The sequence below is a fragment of the Oryctolagus cuniculus genome, chromosome 10, assembly GCF_964237555.1.
Source record: "Oryctolagus cuniculus chromosome 10, mOryCun1.1, whole genome shotgun sequence".
NCBI lineage: Eukaryota > Metazoa > Chordata > Mammalia > Lagomorpha > Leporidae > Oryctolagus > Oryctolagus cuniculus.
Genome location: NC_091441.1, coordinates 74,828,723 through 74,850,541, shown reverse-complemented (window position 1 = coordinate 74,850,541; position 21,819 = coordinate 74,828,723). Strand labels below are relative to the sequence as shown.

General features: G+C 39.7%; 1 protein-coding gene across 2 annotated transcripts in view; it reads right to left on the bottom strand.

Annotated features, from left to right (window-relative positions):
* CNTN3 (contactin 3) overlaps positions 1-21,819 on the bottom strand; it is a 423,339-nt gene that overhangs the window by 57,917 nt on the left and 343,603 nt on the right. For both annotated transcript variants that reach the window (XM_051851466.2, XM_008260940.4), the window contains 2 exons: positions 14,689-14,816; positions 10,814-10,989 (listed from right to left, as the gene is read on the bottom strand). In XM_051851466.2, the coding sequence (XP_051707426.1) occupies positions 10,814-10,989; positions 14,689-14,816 (304 nt within the window). The remainder of the gene's footprint in view (positions 1-10,813; positions 10,990-14,688; positions 14,817-21,819) is intronic.

Sequence of the window (21,819 nt, the reverse complement as noted above, 5' to 3'; positions counted from 1 at the left end):
GTGGAGCCTGCAAGTTCAGAGATCAATGCCAAGGAACCATTGCCTCCTGCACTAGGAAAACAAAGTCATCTCCAAAAATTGCCAACTGATGTAATTTTAGTGTGAGTTTGTGGGAAAACAAAACGAATTTATAGCAAAATCTGCCCGAAATGTTCTGTAAATATCTGAACGCCCCCTAACGTTTCTCTCTCAGAACCATACTCTCCCTCATCACACGATTTTCTTTTGTGATCCTCTGTGAACATTGGTGCTAAAATCTTCTCCACATCCTTCCTCAAATTCCCCCAGCTTTGACAGTTCCAGCCTTTTGGGGAGTAGATCAGTGGATGGAAGCTTGCTCTCTGTCTCTCTCTCCCTCCTACTCTCCCTCTTTCCCTCTCAATAACTCTACCTCTCAAATAAACAAAATAAACCTGTTAAAAAATACTGGTAATCATGTACTACTTGTACGTTTTGATGGGATACAAAGCAGTATTTCAGTGCACACAGTGTAAACTGACCAAATCAGGTCATGAATTCTTCTACTTCCGGATGTTCCATCTATGTTGGAGCCTCCTGGCCCCTCTCTCCCAGTTCTTCATACTGTGTATAATACATTGTTGTGAACTCTAGTTGCCACTGTGTGCTTTATAACTTTTGATAACCATTTTCTATTGCCAGAGTTTTTTTAATAGTTGCCATTTTTCTCCATAATAATCCAAGCAGATTTTTGTGTGTGAGTGTGAATTTCTCTAACAAGAAATAAAATGGTAATTTGTTTCTCATTCTGCAGAAGTAATCTCACATTTCATGAAAGTAGCTATTAAGCCTCCAATTCTCATGATTTGGAAAAGTCAGTTATAATTCCCAATCTTTCCATAGTATCCAAATTAATAATAAACAAATGGAGAGATTTTGATATCAGCATTAATCTGAGAAATGAGAAGCTGGTGATAATGAGATATTACTCCTAGCCATCAGTTTGGCAAGAATTTAAAAACAAAACAAAACAAAACAAAACAAAAAAAAAACCACAAAACCATGTGCAAGAAAGAGAATGGAGAAAGAGGAGACTTTTACTGCTGCTCATGGGAACACACAACACTGCAGCTTTCTTGGAGAACAGTTTAGAAACAATCCTACCATTACTGCTTCTAACAGGAGTAAGGACAACAAGAACTGACATACTGGGTTACTGTTAGAATTATACATACCTCTGAATAAAGTATCGCCATCTCAAACTGAGATAAAGATCAGCAGTTTATAAGAGATTGAAATAAGTTTCAAAAATTGCCATTTTTCTGTTCCATACTTTTGTAGGTGATAGAACTACACATGTGTAAATCCTCTTTCCCCCAGCAAATCATCCACCTAAGCAAATACCCCTGGAACACTTTCAGACTTACTGACAAAGTATGATCATCCTTTCTAAATCCTATTACCTACTCCTACCTGTACCTGGTTTCTTACTCCAAGCACTCTTAAAATTATTTAAACTGATATAAGATTGCTTATATTTTATAACCATGCAAAGATCAAAGAAAAATTAAATCTTACTATATGAACTTGTTTTATTTCTTTAAAGAAAGCTATTGAGAAAGTACTGTGGCTGTATTTATTTAGCCTTCATATACTTCTTGTGAAAAACATTAACATGTATTTTAGCTATCTTTTGAAAAGGCCTTTGGCCTATTGAACTTTCTTATTGGTTATTGTCGATACATAAGAAAACCATGGCAAATTTAGCTAGTATTCAAGCAGCTGACTGGCCTCTGAGTACCACTAACATAGAGTTGATACTTTTGGGTTTTGAATAGCCCAAAAATCGTTTTCCTCTACTAATGATAATATTTTTCCTAACTTACAAAGTTATATTTTCTTCCTATTTCATGCCTTATTGCCTTGACTCAAACATCTCCAAATGGTTTGGTTTTATAGTGCTTATATTGGTAGGAAGCCTTGTCTTGTTGCTAATTTAAATAAAAGTATTTCTGGTAATTTCTTTAAAAGACATTTTGGGATCTTGCAAAAGAATTTTCCTGATCCTATTTTAATATAATTTTAAAGGTCAAGAATTGGTCATTAATATTTCATTAATTTTGTTGATAAGCATCAGAATACTGTCGTCTCTTTGATTGGGCCTGTTAATATGAATGTATGTATACTTCCTGGGATTTCCCCAGTAGCTTATAAAGGGTTAGCTTTCAGAATGTTCAGTCTGACTTGTCATAAGTCTATGAGGACTTTCATACTATATTCATGAAGTCACTTGTATTTGCTAATTGTTAAATCTTACAAGGCTGGGTTCTTAGGCATATGCTGTCTGTTTAAAATAACTGGAAAAAAGTGCTAACTTTTATGTTGTCAAATTGTTTCCATAATATAGTACATTTACCTGTTTCCTTAAAATTAGGAAAGAACAATTACCAGTAAAATTATCTAGCCCTACTGTCCTTTATTCCTGTGTGTGCATATACCTGTGTGTGGTGTTGTTTCACAGTAATGGATGGAACCTGTGGCCATTTGGCACACGTCTTAAGATGTGCTTAGAAGAACGGGCTATCAAAGAAGGAGGTACCTTTCTCTGAAGGGAGGAGAGAACTTCCTCTTTGACTATGGCCTCGTCTAAATAAGATCGGAGTTGGTGAACTCAATAGGCTTCCATAGCCTTGGCAGCTCATGACAAGAGCCTAGGGTGATTACTGACATCATAAATAAAGAGTGTCAATTGTTAAATCAACAACGGGAGTCACTGTGCACTTACTCCCCATGTAGGATCTCTGTCCTTAATGTGTTGTACTATGCGAATTAACGGTAAAACTACTACTCAAATAGTACTCTATACTTTGTGTGTCTTTGTGGGTGCAATCTGTTGAAATCTTTACTTAGTAGATACTAGGTTGATCTTCTGTATATAAAGATAACTGAAAATTAATCGTGATGAAGAATGGAATGGTAGAGGGAGTGGGAGATGGGATAGTTGTGGGTGGGAGGGAGGTTATAGGGAGGAAGCTGCTATAATTCAAAAGTTGTACTTTGGAAATTTATATTTATTAAATAAAAGTTAAAAAAAAGATGTCCTTAGGATGTCTACATCCCATATCAGAGTGCCTGGTTTAAGTCCCAATCCTGCTTCCACTTCTATCACCTGAGAGTGTACACCCTGGGAAGCAGCAGGTGATGGCTCAAGTGCTTGGGTCCCTGCCACAAGGGGGAGACCAGGATAGAGTTCTTGGCTTGGATTCCTGCCACTCATGAGGAAGACCTGGATGGAGTTCCAGGCTCCTGGCTTTGGTGTGTCCCACATCCCTGGCTGTTGCAGCCATGTGGAGACTGAAACAGTGGACTGAAGATGTCTTTTTCTGTCTCTGTCACTCTGCCTTTCAAATAAATGAAATAAATCTTATAAAAAAGGCTCTACCTAAGTAGGTCATTTGTACTTAATTTTAAATTAATGAAATTAAAATTTTGATGATTTATATTTCCTCAAAGTGATCATTTAATTGTATTTTCATATACCTAACTTTCACATTTCTTTTTTATCCATTATACTCTTTGTCATGTATAATTTTAATTTTTTATTCCACTAACATGTATCTATTGCTTTGATATTTTCATTTCATTTATTATTCCATTTCCTTTCTATAAATGTTTTCTTATTTTCATTACCTATTTTTAAGGGTGAAAAAAGAATGAAAAAGATGTATATTTTCTATTTATAAAGTTTTCATCTAAGAATCTGTTATTTCAGTTAATTGCAGAATCAGAATTTTCTTTATAATTTTTGGCAAATTGCACTACTGGTGGTTGGAACAAGAGCTATCAATGTCTACACAACAATTGTGTATGTCATTATTGTCTTGCTTTTGATCTGATTTATTTTGATGGTACATTGTGTGGGGTATTGTGGTTTCTAATTATTACCTCATGGTAAAGAAAAATTTTTCAAAAATAAATTCATCCATTTTTCCCCTAAAGCTTTCCTTGAATTATTCTCTGCTTGGAATTGATATTTTTAGCCTCTTTAGTTTTGTTACCTTTGCCCGATAAATATTGGCACATTCTTTATTTACATCTTTTCAGTTATAGCCTTGGTTATTGTTGTAATTAGGCTGGTTTTATGGGTTTTAGTACAATATGCTACATAGTGCTTGGTTTGACTCCTGCATATCTCCTTTAAATTTAAATTTAAACTTACAGGGTTTCCAGGAAGGGGTGGATTTGGACCATTCATCTTAATTAATTTCATACTGGATGAGCACAGCTCAGGGATACGAACTGCGCTTCAAGCAGGAACGGAGCCTTCGTATGCCTGGTTGAGTCAATGATGCGTTAGGGAAATAGCTAAACATCAGCTGTTGCCTGCACCTCCCTTTTTGTGGCTGAAATCGGGGAGCTATTGCTTCCTTCTCCCCTGAGTGGCAATGCAGCAGGAGTATGCTTCAGGGAGGTGTGTTCCAGGTGCCTATGGACAATCCTGGGACCTCATTTCCTGCTTCCAGGTGCATTACTGGGAATACTGTGTTAGTGATCTTTCCCAGTCAGCTGGTGCTTTGAGAATTTTAACAATTTATAAGATGCATATGATAGTCCAAGGGAGAGATGTCTAAAAACTGAGGGTATCTGCATTAAAAATCTACATAAAATCTTTAACAGATTTTTGTATTAGAAAAGAGCTGTCATTTTCTCTCCCAAATAGTCCTCACACCCAAATAATTCTATGAAATCAATCTTGTCAAAGTGACCACATCGTATTATCTCACACAAAAGATCACTTTCAAAGATTTTTTTTTTTCCTGCCACCAGGAGCTGGAAAATACATCAAGTCTCGAGCTTACAAGTAGCTGCTGTGACCAGAGTGAAAGTGTAGCTGGGGGGAAATAAATCACTCTGAATCCGGCCAGTCAAACGAATGGCCAACTGCTTGTCACTGCCAAGCCTCTTATTGCTTCCAGTGACTTTTATCCACACACATTCTAATTCATCATAGATCCAGTTCCACAAAAGGTTTGTAAAGCTGTATAGCTTGGTCGAGGCATTCCTCATTTCTAAAGCATCTATATACCACATAGCGTTGATTGAAGCATATACATTTAAACATCTGTACAACAGACTGGGAACTCCCGGTGTGTTTAGGTTCAAAAGTTTGCATCTACAGAGGGCCCCATCATATAATGTGTCTGCCTCCAAAAGTGAGCTTATTATACAAGCCAAAAATTTATCCCTAAATAGCTCTAACATCAGCCCTACATTGTGAGGCCCTAGAGTCCTAGACACCAGCCACACTGCTCTTTTATTTCTTAAAGGTGATTATCTCCTTTTTTCTATCATTGGAAGATAAGATCTGTTTAAAGATAGGAAAAGCAGAACTTTATATTGGAGTAAATAATGGTATTCTCCGCCCCTGTACTCTGCCCACCACTCCTTCCTCTCCACCTCTCCTTTTTGGCTAAGCATATGATGCAGATTTTGTTGGCTAAATATAGCTATGGCAGAATGCTAGCCTATACATATTGCCAGACCTGTGTCTCCTCTCTCACAGCTGTGCAAATGTGAAATGAAAATGCACGCATGTGAACGTACACATTCTTACCTACACAGACACACAACTGCTTATCAAGAGATCCAGACACAGGCAAAAGGGAGAAAAAACAGTGTCCCAGGAAGACAGACCAGGGTGTGCAAGATCTTGTGGTAAGAAGGAACACGGAAAACACTAACACTTGATGTGAAAAGCGAGAAGAAAACAAGGAACAGAAAGCACAGTGAAAGGGAAAGTGACTCAGTCATTCACAGGCACCTTCTAGAAGCAAAGCTCCAGGACTTGTGTGTCTGAACACAAATCCCCCGCTTCCCGCTCACAAGCCTAGAACTGAGATTTGCTTGGCCAACGGTGGATGTTAAGTGAAAGCTTTTCACCCATTTCATTACACGATTTGCTTCGTCCCTTGGACACAGACTGAAGCATGGAGCAACATTTCTTTGTGCCAGTGTGCTTTAAACACTGGGTTTAATACGCTTCTCTGTGTAATTCTGAGTCAGAAACCCGTGACTGGGGTCATAACACTTCTTTGGCATACTTAATTCTCTAGTCTACATAACAGATCCAGCCAAAATTACTGGAGCTTTTTTGAGCTATGGTTTCTCCCTACAAAAAGTGTATATTTTTAAAAAATGACTCAATGAGGGGGGCCAGCGCTGTGGCATAATAGGCTAAGCCTCTTGCTGTGGCACTGGAATCCCACATGGGTGCCGCTTTGTGTCCTGGCTGCTCCTCTTCTGATCCAGCTCTCTGCTTGTGGACTGAGAAAGCAGTAAAAGATGATCTAAGTGCTCCGGCCCCTGCACCCATGTGTGAGACCCGGAAGAAGCTCCTGGCTCCTGGCTCCTGGCTTTGGATCAGCTCAGTTCTGGCCATTGTGGTTGTTTGGTGGGGTGAACCAGTGGATGGAAGACCTTTCTCTCTGTCTCTCCCACTCTGTAACTCTGCCTCTCAAAAAAATAAAATAAAATAAAATCATAAAAAATGCATCAATGAGCCTGATAACTAATACAGTCCCCAAGGACAATTGCCTGAATGGATTCAATTCTCCCCAATAGATTTTCCATAATGGAAACTACCCCTTTCTTTTGAAAACCTGGCTCTTGCTACCACCTTTGGAGGTAACTTTCTCACGTCACAGTCTCCTTGCTGCTTTTGAAACCAGGGGACCAATCTATGGTAATATCAGAAAAAAAGATGCACAGATTCTCCAGGTCTTTATGGGTATGCTACTGTGAATACATAACCAGAAGAGAAGAGTTGTCATCTGATTGCCGTCTCCCACCACAGAAAACCGATTTACTTAATTGCTTGTGCTTAAGGGGAATGCCATCTTGTATGGCTCCCTGCTTTATACTGATGGGAGATTATTAAGTTACTAATGGCAGCAGTCAATAAAAAACATTCATAGGCCATGAACTAGCATGTTAGAGAAAGAATAGAACTGGCAAGTGATAGCATTAATTTATGAAATTTCACGTTTCAGATACTTGACTCTTGTACAGCAATGACTTTATGCCTTCTCTATCAGTGCTGAGGAAATCAGGAGAGTTAAATTATATTACAAACTCAAATGCTCTCAACTCCAAGCTGCTCTCACAGAAAACAGCAATCTGGCTCAGTCTTAGTGTTTGTTTGCAACTGGCTGACACATATTGCAATCAAAATGCTTTGGATTTTCAGTCTTTCAATACACACTTATTTAGCATTAGCTAAGACAGAGGGCACTGGCTTAGACAAAATATTATCAACAGTTTACAATCCAGCTGAGAAATGAATCACACACATAATCATCTACATTATATGGCAAAGGTAACTAATGTTTCAAATTGAATTATTTATCTAAGAATTATGGTGGTCCAGAGAGGATATATTCCCAGATCCCCCAGTGGATGCTGGGAAGCCACATACAGAACAGAATGCTTTATATTCAACTGCTATTCCTATACATGCATGCCTGTGATGCAGTTTAATTTATAAGTTCTGCATAGGATCTAAGGGATGAACAATAACTAACAATAAAATGAGCAAGTATAGTAGTTACTGCAATAAAAGTTATTTCAAACAGATGAGTGTTGGCACTGTGGCACAGCAGGTTAAGACGCTACCTGCAACACTGGCATCCCATATGAGTGCCAGTTCGTGTCCCAGCTGCTCCACTGTCAAAGATCTACTTCCCTAATAATGCACCTGGTAAGGCAGCAGAAGATGGTCCAACTGTTTTGGGTCCTGCCACCCATGTGAGATATTAGAGGCAGTTCCTGGCTTCAAGCTTCGGCCTGGCCCAGCCCTGGCTGTTGTGGCCATTTGAGGAGTGAAGCAGCAGGTGGAAGGTCTCTCTCTGTCTCTCTCTCTTTTATACACACACTCTCTCTCTATCACTCTCTCTCCTCCCTACCCCTGTCTATCTCTCTGTAACTCTGCCTTTTGAATAAATAAGTAAATGTAAAAATAAAAAGTATGAACTATTTTGTTCTGGAATTTCTCCTTTAAGACTTTTTGACCCTCGTTGTCCACAGGTAGTGGAAGTGGAGAAAGTAAAATGGTGGGAAAAGAGGGACTACTGTATACATTTAAGGGAGGAACTGGGTCATAGCCTTTTTGAGACCAGATAAGGGGTCATTATGAAGCGAACATTTTAGTCTTTGATCTTTCCCTTGCCTTCTGCCCAAGGAAGGGAAAATCATGAGGGATGCTGAGCATGAAATAAGGGAACTGAATTGGTGACTTTTTAATAAAAATCGACATTTAAAGCAAAGGAAAAAGAAATGTTATATGTTGTAACAATTGGTAAAATTCCCAATAGCCTTAAATCAGTCAGAACAATTAATAAACTAGCACTCTTTTTTTTTTTTTTCTTTAAAAAATACTGGAGGCCGGCGCTGCGGCTCAGTAGGCTAATCCTCCACCTGCGGCGCCGGCACACCAGGTTCTAGTCCCGGTCGGGGCGCCGGATTCTGTCCCGGTTGCTCCTCTTCCAGGCCAGCTCTCTGCTGTGGCCAGGGAGTGCAGTGGAGGATGGCCCAAGTACTTGGGCCCTGCACCCATGGGAGACCAAGAGAAGCACCTGGCTCCTGGCTTTGGATCAGAGCGGTGCGCCGGTCGCAGCAGCCATTGGAGGGTGAACCAATGGCAAAAGGAAGACCTTTCTCTCTGTCCCTCTCTCTCACTGCCCACTCTGCCTGTCAAAAAAAAAAAAAAAATACTGGAAATGTCTTTATTATGTTTCTTTTTTAACAAAAAGAGTAACAATCTACCCTAATTGGCATAAAATCAATTGTATAAACTGAGTAATATTTTTGTTCACCACAAAACTTTCCAGAAGGTAGTTTTTTTTTTAACTCAAAGTTAAAAACTTGTACTTTCATATCAGAAAAGTTTTATGATTCGAATTAACTGATACTCTTAAAACTGACTAACACAGGTGATACAAATAGAAATGATTTGATATTGAGCTTAATTGTGACTAGAATTCTAAGCATCTCAAGAACCTCTTCCTTCTAAAAATATCCCTCTCAGGGCCCCAGGGCTGCCATAACGATGTGCCACACCCTGTGGTGCCTTGAAACAGCAGAAATCCATCTTCTCACAGCTGCAAAGGCTGCAAGTGTGAGATCGAGGTGTTGCAGGGCCAGGCTCCTTCCCAAATCTCAAGCAGAGAACCTCTCTTGCCTTTCCAAGCTCCTGACAGCCCAGCTATTCTATAGCTTGGGCAGCACCACTCCAAACCCCGCACTACTGTCTGGTAGCCATGCCACTGTGTGCCACTCAAACAGCCATCCTTTATAAGGGCATCAGTTACATCGCATCAGTGCCCACCCCCTTCCAGGGTGACTCCACCTTAATCTAATTGCTTCTGCAATAACCTATTCCCAAATAAGGTCACATTGTTATAAAGTTATAAGAAGTTGTTGTCAGATGAATTTAGCCCAGTTGATTAGTGATGCCGACATATTCAGTCCTTACAGACCAACCCTGGACTTAGCTAAGCATCACTTGCCATACACCTGAGCCAAACAGAAAGAAGCTATCTCTGTGTCAGTGCAAAGAGTCTGCCTCACACTTCTGGATTACCAGATGTGCGACCAGCTGTGAGGTCTACCATTAGCCCCAGGATCTCACCAGCATCGAGTCACTTGTTAATTAGTCTCCTACAAGTACCAGCTTTTCCTTGGTATCACTGATTCTTGCTAATGTGGAACCGCCACAGATGAGGACACAATGGAATGGAACATTGGAGAAACCTGTGTCGTGGAGCTTGGTGTTCCACCACTGATGAACTGAGTAACTGGAGCAACTTAATAAACTTAACAAATCGTCTGGTTTTGCACCTGTAAAACAGTCTCGCTGCTAATGTCCAGTGCCGTTGTAAAGATTACTTGAGAGGAAGCACTTGCTTTGACACAGTAACTGAGATATAGCCTAGGGAGAGACATCATAAACATTTCATGTTGAGAAATGCTATTGGTCCACAGATACTTTAAGAAGTGCACAATGGGCGGCGGTTTAGCCTATCAGTTTAAAATGCCAGGGCATCCCTCACCAGACTGTCTGGGTTTGAGTCTCAGCTCTGGTTCCTGACTCCATCTTCTTGCAACTGCAGACCCAGGGAGACCGTGGCAATGACTCAAAGAGTTGGATCCTTGCTACCCATGTGGGAGACCTACATTGAGTTCTCAGCTCCTGGCTGTGGCTTGGTCCAGCCCTAGATACTGTGGCACTGGGAAAGTAAATCACTGGTTGGGAGCACTCTCTTGCTCTGTCTCTGTCTCTGTCTCTCCCTCTCATTCTCCCTTTCTCTCTGACTCTGAAAACAAGGTTCATGGGAAAAAATAGAAGTAAAAGGTAAGCTTATTTTGGTACAAAAAACTGAAACACATGCATACTTTTTTTCATAATACACAGTTTCCATGAATATTTCAAACATTTTTTTTTTGTGCCAAAACAAACCTATCTTGTAATTCATTTTTTTTAGGAACTATGAAGTCCCTTGTGTAAAAAAAAAAAAAACTCTTCACAAGTGGGATACTAACAACAAAATTGTCCTGAAAAATAACATTTAATATAAATGTGCAAACACATCAATTTTAAGCAAAATTACAGGTCAAAGTAAGTATGCTAAATTTCTGGTAAAAACAAAAGCAAAATCAGATCAAAACAGAACTGAGAATTCAGATTCACTTATTTAACAAACATTTCTAGAGCACTGCCTAGGTGGCAGGCACATTTTTAGAAGCAGTATGTTAGAGAAATGTATAATACAAAAATCATGAAGAAAGTGTCACAACTTACCCCACCAACTTTCTCAAAGTGAGATCCATCTTTCTTAAAATCCGTGAGGACCCCATTGAAATACCAGGTAAACATGATGTCCAACAAGGGGTCGTGTTGCACCTGGCAGGGCAAAATGACACTTTCGCCTACTGAGACATCCATGTTGGATGGTGCCAAAGTTATTCTTGTTGGTTCTATTGGGAAAATAATTTTTAAGCAAAACTTTAGCATTTTTTTTGTTATGATGAGTGCAATCTCTACAAACTAGTAATTTACAATGGATATGTCTGCATATGCATAGGTATATACAAAAACCTACATTGTAACAAACTTTCAAGTTTAAAACCAACATTTGATGTGCAGTTATGACACATTTCACTAGATGCAAAAACTCTTCTTAAAGGAATTAGGATATCTGATTTTATAGGTTATGTAAGTTAAAAATTAGAGCCACCTGTAGATATGAGTTAAAATAAGACTAGCAAAATCAAGTTCAACTTAATTTTATTGTATTTTGAAATGCAGGGGCTTAAAGAGAAACTACTATGTTTTCACCAAGTTTGAATGACTACCAAATATAACAGCACCAAAAATGTAAATAGACTAAAACACTTGCAAAGAATGTTTGGACTGGGTACAGTGGAAGGAGTACTATGTTGAAACATTAACTAATGTCTGGTTTTCCCCAATACAAATGTCCACATGCACACTTTCCCCTTGTCATCACCACAAACTCACCTATTGAGAATTCAACTTATCTTGTTCCCACTTTCCCACTGCTAGTCCTCATGTTGCAGCAAAAACTTTGAACCATTTAGTCTACTTGTCTGCAATTGATCTATCAAGTTCCCTCCTCACCCCAGTGCAGGCTTTGGGCTCCCCCATTCAACTGCTCCAATTAAGATTCCCAGTACTCGCTCTGCTTGGTTTCCTGGGGTAATCTTGGGTCTTGCATTACATGGCCTCTCAGCTGTATGTAGTACCCTTGGTCATTATCTTCTACTTGGTACATGTGGTACACTTGTTTTCTGGAATACCATACTCTTCTAGCTTTCTTCCACCATGCTGATCACTCCTTTTCTGTCTCCTAATAGGTCCCTCTGCTTCCCCTAAATTTCTTAAGATGGAAAGTCTCAAGCTCAGTCCTTGGTTTCTTAAATTCCCCATCTTCACTCTATCTCTCAGTGATTTCAGCTAGGCTCTTGCTTCAAGGACCCGTGTATATGACAACAATGCCCAAATACCTATCTCCATCCTTGATGTCTCTCCTCAAATCCACATTCACATGGCCAACTACATACTCAGGATCTCCACTTGGGTGTTGTTTTCCATTACTCCCTTCAGTGCATGTAGAACTAAATTGTTAACACTTTTCAGGCACAGCCAACTCTGTCCTTGGCAAATGAAATCTAAGTAGGAGTTACGTGTGGTACCAACAGGCAGAAGTCTGCAAGAATGAACAGGTAATTTGGTGTGTCTTCTTTCCCTTTCCAGGGTTATGGGATATATCCCAGATGATGGAGACACAGGATCCCTGTGAGTGTGAGTGAGGACGGTACAGCTGACTCACCATGGACATGTAGTGAATAAAATGTAAACATATGGTATTTTTGACCACTGAGATTTTAGTAAACCCATGATCCGCTTTACAGAGACAGAGTCAAATAAACATCTTATATTCAACGTGCCTGTGGGGAGCAACTCGGACTAGACTGTTACTGGAATTAAGACTTATTCTATGCATCTGCTCTCCCACAATATGGCGCTGAGAAGGGAGTAACAGCTTCTACGCAGCTGCCTCCAGTTCAACCAATAAACAGCAGGACCTGCTCCTGATTGGAGGAGAGCAGCGTACTCGGCGTGTGGGTAGCAGAGTTAGGATTGGCGGAGGAGGACTATAAAGGAGGAGAGAGACAACATGCATGAGGAACATCTATCTGAGGGAACACCTGTGCAGCCCCCGAGAGAGCCGGCCGGCGGTGTGCCGCTCCCCCGCGGAAGTGGGGAAAGTGGCAGGGGGAACCGCCCTTTCACGGAGGTGGAAGGGTCGGTAGCCAACCCGGGAAGAACCAGCAGCTAACCCGGGAAGGGCCGAGCAGACGAAAGAACAACGCAGGGTCCTGTGTCGTTCCTCCACGAATACGGGGAGCGACAGTGCCTATCTTTCTCCTTCTCAAATCTGTACAACCCATCTCAACTGTTTTTACTATGATTCTTCCAGCTGTTTACCAAACAACCTGAAGCCACCCAAGACTACTTCTTTCACATTTTCACACCCAAATTGTCTGCTGAGTCCATATATAGAATATATGCAGAATCTGACCCCATCCTATCAAATTTCTCTGGTGTCACCCTCATTTAGATTATTTTTATCTTCTGCCTGGTTTATAGCAATTGTCTCTCTCTCTCTCTCTCTCTCTTTTTTTTTTTTTTTTTTTTTTGACAGGCAGAGTTAGACAGTGAGAGGGAGAGACAGAGAGAAAGGTCTTCCTTCCACTGGTTCACCATCCAAATGGCCACTACGGCCAGCGTGCTGCACTAATCCAAAGCCAGGAGCCAGGCGCCTCCTCCTGGTCTCCTATGCAGGTGCAGGGCCCAAGGACCTGGGCCATCCTCCACTACCTTTCTGGGCCACAGCAGAGAGCTGGACTGGAAGAGGAGCAGCCAGGACAGAACCGGCACCCCAAATGGGACTAGAACCCGGAGTGCCGGTGCTGCAGGCAGAGGATTAGCCTAGTGGGCCATGGCACCAGCCTAGCAATTGTCTCTTGAAATCTCCTTTCCCTCTATCCTTGTACAATAGTCTCTTCTCAACATCTACTGGAATCCATTAGAAATGGAGTTGATATCATTCCTTTCCTCTTCTCAAAATCTTTTCAATCCAACTGAAGGTAACAAATCTACACATAATACTTGTCCCTAAGGAAACTTCACCTCCACAAAACTTTTGTTGAAAATTTTCCTTCTTGGTGATTCTGACCATCCTAATTATATTCAAACTCATGCCCCCATATAACCCTCTCTACATTCTCAATGGTTTACAACTTTTTTCCTTTTAATAACTTCCTTTCTTCTTAGTCCTACTGCCTATATTTCTTCTACCTCTGTTAGAGGGTCATACTCTGGGGAAAATATCTTTTTCCACGTGTTTCTTCACAGAGCCCAAGCAGTTGGAATCTAATAGGTGTACCTTTTGCTTTTTCTTGAATGGATAAAGAAACAAAATATATCCATAGCTTGAAGTGGTTCTTACTAATATTGAGTTATTTCATGGATATTTCCAGAAAATAACAATGACAATGAAAAAGAAAAAGTGACAGAAGAGTAGCAGTAATTCTTACTGCCCATCATTCCAGCCCAGAAACCAACATGGTCCCCTGGGCACACTGTATTGTGCCAAAGAGAGATTTAAAAATTATGCCCTTAACTTTCACACAAATGGGTCAGGCACTGTGCTGCATCAGGTTGGGCTACTGCTTGGGATGCCCACACTCCATATCCAAGTGCCTGGTTCGTGACCTGGCTACTCTATGCTTGTGATCCAGTTTTATGTTAATATGCTTGGAGAGGTGGTGGATGATGGCCAAAGCACTTAGGTTCCTGCTATCCATGTGGGAGACCTGGAAGAAGTTCCTGGACCGTGCCTTCTTCCTGGCCTAGCCTGGAAGCTCTTGGCTATTGGGGAGCAAACCAGCAGATGGAACATCTGTCTCCCTCCCTATCAGTCTTTAAAATCAACATTTCTTAAAAAAAATAAAAACACATGTGAAATCACAGATTCTGCCTACATAGTGTACAACATTTTGTGAAAAATATGCAATTAATTTTTTGATCATAATATACCATACAGTGTATCACTCAGTAAAGTCATCTTAAACAAAAAATACACCCACCTGTAACCACCAAATGTGTTGTTCCATTTGCTTTCCCAAACTGGTTTTCTGCTGTACAGGTATACATTCCAGTATCAGCTTTAGTCACATTGGTTATTTTGAGTCCTCCCTCTTTTGAGAAAGAAATTCTAAAGGAAAAACAAAGTAGATAAATACATATAAAAAACACTGTTTTTCCAAATAAAGTGCGTATTTTAAACAGAATGTGTTGCCTTAAGTTAGTATTTTTAAGGTATGATAAACCAGCTCTTAGCCTTTAGGGAATACAGACAATTAAAAGAAATTTACACACCCACAGTTGAGTGAAAACAACATGCTCTACAAATTTTAACTTTTCATGATATTTTTACGCAGGATTACTTAACACCATTACTTAACATTATATCTAATTTGGGAGATGTCTTTATCAAGTAAGTGTGAAATGTTTTCCAAAAATATATGTTGTGGTAGATTACTCACGGGTTAGCCTTAAACTTTTGGGAAAATAAAAGTAGACATGGCATTATTTCTCTTAAAAATACTTGGTGCAGCACTTCTGTCATTACTTGGGATGTTTGCTTCCCATATCAGAGTTCCTGACTCAATTCCCGGCTCTTCTGCTTCCTACTCAGCTTCTTGCTAATGTGCATTCCAGGAGGTAGCAGGTGACAGCCCCTGCACTTGTGTCCCTGCCACCCATGTGAAGACCCAGACTGAATTCTGGGCAATTGACTTCAACCTGGCCCAACCCTGGCTTTTGCAGGTATTTGGGGGAGTGAAACAGCAGATAAAAGATAGCTATTCATTTGTTTCTCTCCTTTTCAAATAAACTGAAAGTACATAATAAATTTTTTTTAATTTAAATGAGTATGAGAAATAAGAAACCTGCTTGGATTTCATTATAAACTAGGAGAATCACATTCAACCAAGGGGGAATATAAATTCAGATTTAAAAAAAGCACAAAACAAGCAAACAACAAACAAAGAAAACATTTGCGTGGTCACTTGTGGGCTACCTCCAAGTATCCAGGCAACTCAAATTAGCATGCCTCAAAAGAGCATGCACCTGAAATAGATAGAGCTTGATCAGGAACTACCTAATTAAGGAAAAATAAATAACTGCCTGACAGGTGGCAATGACTAAGGAAGTCCTGGCCATTACACTGTGAGCAAGATAGAAAGTGTCTACCTTCGTGGCAGTAAGATTTTAGTGAGTGGCATAGACCATAAATAGGAAAGTAAACATAAGAAGCTCAAAGTTTTGAGAAGTACCCTGAAGGAGATCAACAGGCTGATACAGTAGAGTCATTGCTTGCTAAAGTGTTTCCAGGACAGGGGTATTTCAGACAACTCTTCTAGAGGATGTCATTTGGACTAAGACAGATGAACAAGATGAGGCTAACCTCTTATTAGTCTGATACTGCTATCTTGATTGCCTGACTGGTTTACCCATAATTATATCCCCTCCTTTGAATTCCTAAAATCATTGCTATCTTTGCCATGCATCTAACATTTGGATTGCCTTATATTGATTATGGTGTCTTTGATATTTGAGTGTTGTACCTATGCAAATGGATAAAACTTCAGTTTTGCAGCCCCCACTGTCAACAAGCATCATACATGGTCAATGAATACCTTCAACTTCTAGGTCACTGACTTTCTGATTTGGGTACCAGAAAGCAGAACCAGGTAATTTCAAACATCTTCTCATGCTGCGTGTGAATTAAGGTAGCAGCTCACCTTCCACTACAAATACAGAGCTACTGGGTACACGAAAAGAACAAGACATCGATTGGTGTATTAGATTTCATAACTAGTCATGCAAACCTATCTTCATGACCATGCTAAAACAAGGAACAGTTTCAAATGCCAGGCCTAACAAACTTAGGAATCACATAAAGACTACAAAACAAACATACTGACTCTCAAACAATGCAAACTCCCAGTCTATTGTAAACTTTTGAGCTAATTAGATATTTTCTTCCTAAATTGGTTCTTCCAGTAAGTTTTAAGAGGCCCACAGGGCATTTTGAAAACATAAAAATAAACAATATTCAGTAAATGGATGGAGTAATTGTTTTTCAACAGCAAACCTTCAATAACCCATGCTTCCCTACAGAGACTCAAAGTGAAAATTTTATACCACTTCACTATAAATGCAATTGCTTTCTAAGCTTCCTGGCAACAGGTTTTTCTACCAATGGGTAGAGCTGAAAATGTAGATAACAGTGAATGACTCTAGTCTTGGCACAAACAGATGAAAATTTATGAGATTAACATTCAGAAATATGGTACCCAGTTTGCTTGAGAAATGTGCAATTTAAATCACTGTGGCATTTTAATTCCTTGATCAGTTTTATAATATACCTTTATATGTACTTTTTTATTGGTCTTGCCTTTTGTGGTGAGAGGTTAATTATTTCACTTAACTTTGTGCAGTCTGTGCTTAGTTTGGGATAAGTAAAGGTAATTGCTCTAAACTGCTCTAATGGTCCATGCTGTAATTCAGTGACGGCATTGAATTTATGACTGTTAAAAAAACTCTGTCTGGCTGGAAAGTAAACTGTTGTCTAGGCAACATTGACCTGCGCTTTATGATGATATTTAAACATCCATAATAACACAGTGTGTTTTAGAATGGGAAAAGTGTGGAGTATTATGCATGCAAAGCAGGAGAGTTCTGAAAATATTGTTTCTCCCTTGCCTATGTTCTGAATATTACGGTAATTTATTCAACTTGGATTTTAACAAACATGCTGCAAGTCTACATTTTCTCAGGAAGCACATCTCGGTGGAGATGAGATCACATGAGATCGTAATGATTAAACTGCTCTATAGGAAATAACAAGGCTGTTTTGGATGGCACTTTCTGAGTACATATTCCAAGAGATGGATGCTTACAATTAGCTCTCGGAGAAAAGTATTCACAATGCATATATTACAGGATAAATAATGACAGTTAGGAAAAGCAAATATATATTGATGAAAATGCATGAGACGTAGATGTCAGCAAGGAAGAGCATGTAGTATATGTTCTTATCTGCGGCTGCTCTCACCCCCACATGCTTGGTGAGATAGCTGCTCCTCCACGCGTGTTCAGACAACCTGCAAACAGTATGTAGGAAAACGACACGAAGACTTTCCATTCTTTCAGCTGCACCAGTTGGGCCTTTCACCTCATAAATTCAACAGTGTTAGTTTAGTGATTCCTTGGTGAGAAAATCTCCAAGGAAAAGAGAACAGGGAAGATTCAAGATGTAATTACCCTTTGAGTAAGGACCAGGCTAATCAGCGGCTGGGTTATTTTGTTGGCCATGCACATTCCAGGGAAGAGACACCTGGGGTCTTATAAAAGAATGAGCTTGGCTGCCGTCGCTAGCCTAGAGAGTTCGTAGGAATTAACACATCTTCATATTCATAGAAAAGAACCAACACTGGGGGAACATTTACTTCACGTCTATGAAACCTTTCCAAATGCATATTACTGTGACAAATATACTTAGAGCTAAATTCATCCTAACCCATGAGACCCAGGCATTCACCTGTTTGAAATATTTGCATCTTTACACAAAGGGGTGTCTGCAACAATCATAAATACTCAGATGTCCAAAGTAGTAACACAAACAGAAAAAAAAGATACAAAGGAGACAAACAATTCTCCGATGGCTTATATATTAAAAGAAAATTTCAAAGGGCATACTTATAAAGGTTCAAAATGCTCTGTTTACTTGAAACTATCCTTTCTCTGCCTCAGAGATGGATTTATGGGTCAAATCACTGGAAATGAGAATGTCAGCTGTATTACCTATGTTTCAGATAGAGAAAAAGCAAACCTGCTTTGGAGAGAACAACGGTTTGTGATATTTCAGTCCTAAATTAGATGGACTTAACCTCCCTAGCACACGTGTACAACCACAGGCCCTTGCAGCAAGTGGTAAACCCCCTGACTGCACAGTAAAGACAGCAGCAGAATTTGTTCACTCTCTACAGGCAGGACACGAAAGGGAACGCAAGGGAAGAGCTGAGCTACAAGGTCAGTGTCTTCCACCAGAGTTCAGGAGTCAGACACTCTCCCTGGACAGAGGGTGTTGGAGAAAGACCTGGATGTTGCTCCAGAGGGTATCCTTCCTTCTACTTAGGGGCTGGATGCCCTGCAATGGAAGTCACTTCCAACAAAACTCTATTGTACGAGATGCACTGTGTGCACGAGTGGAATCTCATCAACTCACGGGCTGTAGAAGGTGCTGTTTTTTTTTTTTTTTTTTTTTTTAATTTTTTTGGCTGCCAAGAAAGATCTTCTGTTATTTTATGAACCTTGGTAGGGCTATGAATCAAGGGGCCCTATTCCATGAAAGCTGAGGCACACAGTTAATATTTTTCAAACTTTCACGTGGGTCAGTTACCTATCTAGTACCTACGGCTGGGCCTGACACCAGATCAGGTCACAGAGGGATGCAGCCCATAGATCTGTATTTGTTTTTTTTCCCTTATCTCTCCACTTGTTTTCTTCTTTTAAACTTCGTTTTTTATTCATATAAAGGGAACATATATACAGTTCTAAGACCACAATGATACTTCACACCCTATATCCCCTCCCTCATTCCCACCCCTTTCCTTCTTTTATTATTTTTTTTTAATTTTAACAATGACATACTTTCAGTTTTCCTTATAATCACAAGTTAACCCTCAAACAAGTCCCCAGGTGCAGCTGGTGCAGCCTGCACCTTGAGAAACAGTATTATATTCTATGCCTGTTGGATGCTCCCTTTTCAGAATTTGATTTGTGATAAAAAGACAAAAAATAAAATAGTTCATTCATTCTAGCACTTGCCCTGAAAAGATGGTTCAATGTCTGCGGCCAAGATTTCTGGAGTCATCAGTTTCCTATCCATTCCTAAGCCAGGATCTGTAATTTATCTAATAATTCTTTATAATACCCTTAAGTTAGGTCTCAGCTGGAGTTCCAAATCCAGAGAGGATGAAGCTACCAAATGGTGGTGCTGTGTGCAATCTATTTTCAATAAATATTTATTATCCCCAAAACTGTGAAGAATTCAGAAGCAATCAATCTTTTGTGTGTAGAGAGAACAAGATTTTACTGCAAATCAAGGATGGTTGCACAAACACTTTCCCTGCTGCTGAGTTCCTGAAAGAATAATTTTGCCCTATTATTCCAAATTGCAAAGTCATCCTATTTTATAGGTATTTATCAGTACTTAAGTGACTCATTTGCAACTCTATTCAGTATCTGTAATCTTTATGGGACACAAAGATTTTTGAGTATTTGAAAAATCTGAGTACTCTCTACAAATTAAATGTGTGCATGGGTATACACATACACACACATCAACAACCAACATTGATTAAAATTAAGGATGGATCAGAACATCCAAGATTCCATGGGCATCAGGTTAGGAAACCACGCTAGGAATTCAACTCATCTAATGACACAGAATATCTTGTCTTAGATGTTTCAGTGTTAGAAAAGAAAGTGTTTCTAGAAGTGTTTTACTGAGATTTTCTTTTATGATGACTTTGTACATTTGAACATTTTTGAACATTAGTTCCTTAATTTTCTTGCACAAAAAATGAGTGGTAAAGTTGCATAAATCAGGAACACGAGTCTCACACCAAATATGTCTCCATGCAATGGTGAGGGGTTCCAATAGTTTTTGTTTTTTTTTTTTTTCCGAGTCCAAAAAGTGCATTCATTTTACGCTCTATTTTTTTTTATTTATTTATTTGACGGATAGTGAAAGAGAGAGAGAGACAGAGAGAAAGGTCTTCCTTCCGTTGGTTCACCCCCCAAATGGCCACTACAGCCGGCACTGCGCCGATCCGAAGCCAGGAACCAGGTGCTTCCTCCTGGTCTCCCACGCGGGTGCAGGGGCCCAAGCACTTGGGCCATCCTCCACTGCCCTCCTGAGCCACAGCAGAGAGCTGGACCGGAAGAGGAGCAACTGGGACTAGAACCCAGCACCCAAATGGGATGCTGGCGCTGCAGGGGGAGGATTAACCAAGCAAGCCACGCGCCGGTCCCTATTTTACCCTCTGCTGACAAAGGAGCAGAGTATAAATGTATTAAGGAACAAAGGAAACAAAAACGACATGCACACATCTTTACACAGAAAGTATAGGCAATAATTGTCAAGATTCTTTAAATTCCTTAGATTCCTTACACTCTCTATTTTCAGTATTTAACAGTCAAAAATTTGCTTTTAAAAATAACTTCTTTATCATCTCTAAGTTTTCCAAAATGTTTTTGAATAAAAATGACAGATTTGGCAACCTGAACATTCTTGTCCTTCCCCCATGGAGACAGGCATTTTCTATTCACGCACAGAATCTGGTGAGCCATGGCACATGTCATAAAATGATACAGACGTTCAGTCTGGTTTCATTGACTTGGGAAGCATCCGACTCTTCATTTTTGACACCACCACCTTCTCTGCACCCAAGCTTCTTGACACTGAGCCTAACCCTGAAACCATTTCTACCACAAGTTTATTTGAAACATGCATGTGAGAAATAATATTCATGGAACATTAGTTAAAAGAATTTTGGTTCATATGTTCTCAAGAGTTTTTTGAGTCCTGATGTTCAGTTACCTTTGGAATGTGAGAGGAAAAAAATAAACCTTTCAGATTGCTTGTATGTGAAGGATGCTGAGTGTTAACACTGCATTATTCAGGGAGCTTCCATTGGATTTGGACACAGGCATAGGCATTCTTGGCTTAGCAACAGTTGCGCATCTCCTTATCAAATGGATTTACTTCATTATCTAGAGCCAGTGAATTATGAATCACTAGAGTTTCTCTTTGTTCATTTGTTGGCACAAAGCTTGGAGCCAAAAAGGGGCATTTCAATTAAGTGATTGGATCTGTCCACATATGCTCTGTAAACGAACATCAGACATTCCTTCTACAAATATTTATTGAACTTATACTTGGGACCACTCTTTGAGATAAGCAGTAAGACACACTGGCAAGGATTTAGCTGTCCTAATGTAACTTACATTCTAGGGAAGAGGAACCTGACAGATTTTTTTTTCTCACCACCCTTTTCTTCTCAATATTCACTTTGTATTCTTTGATAAACTGTCTTTGTGGAATGAGGCCTGATGAAAATGATGGAACAAACTTGAAGACTTAA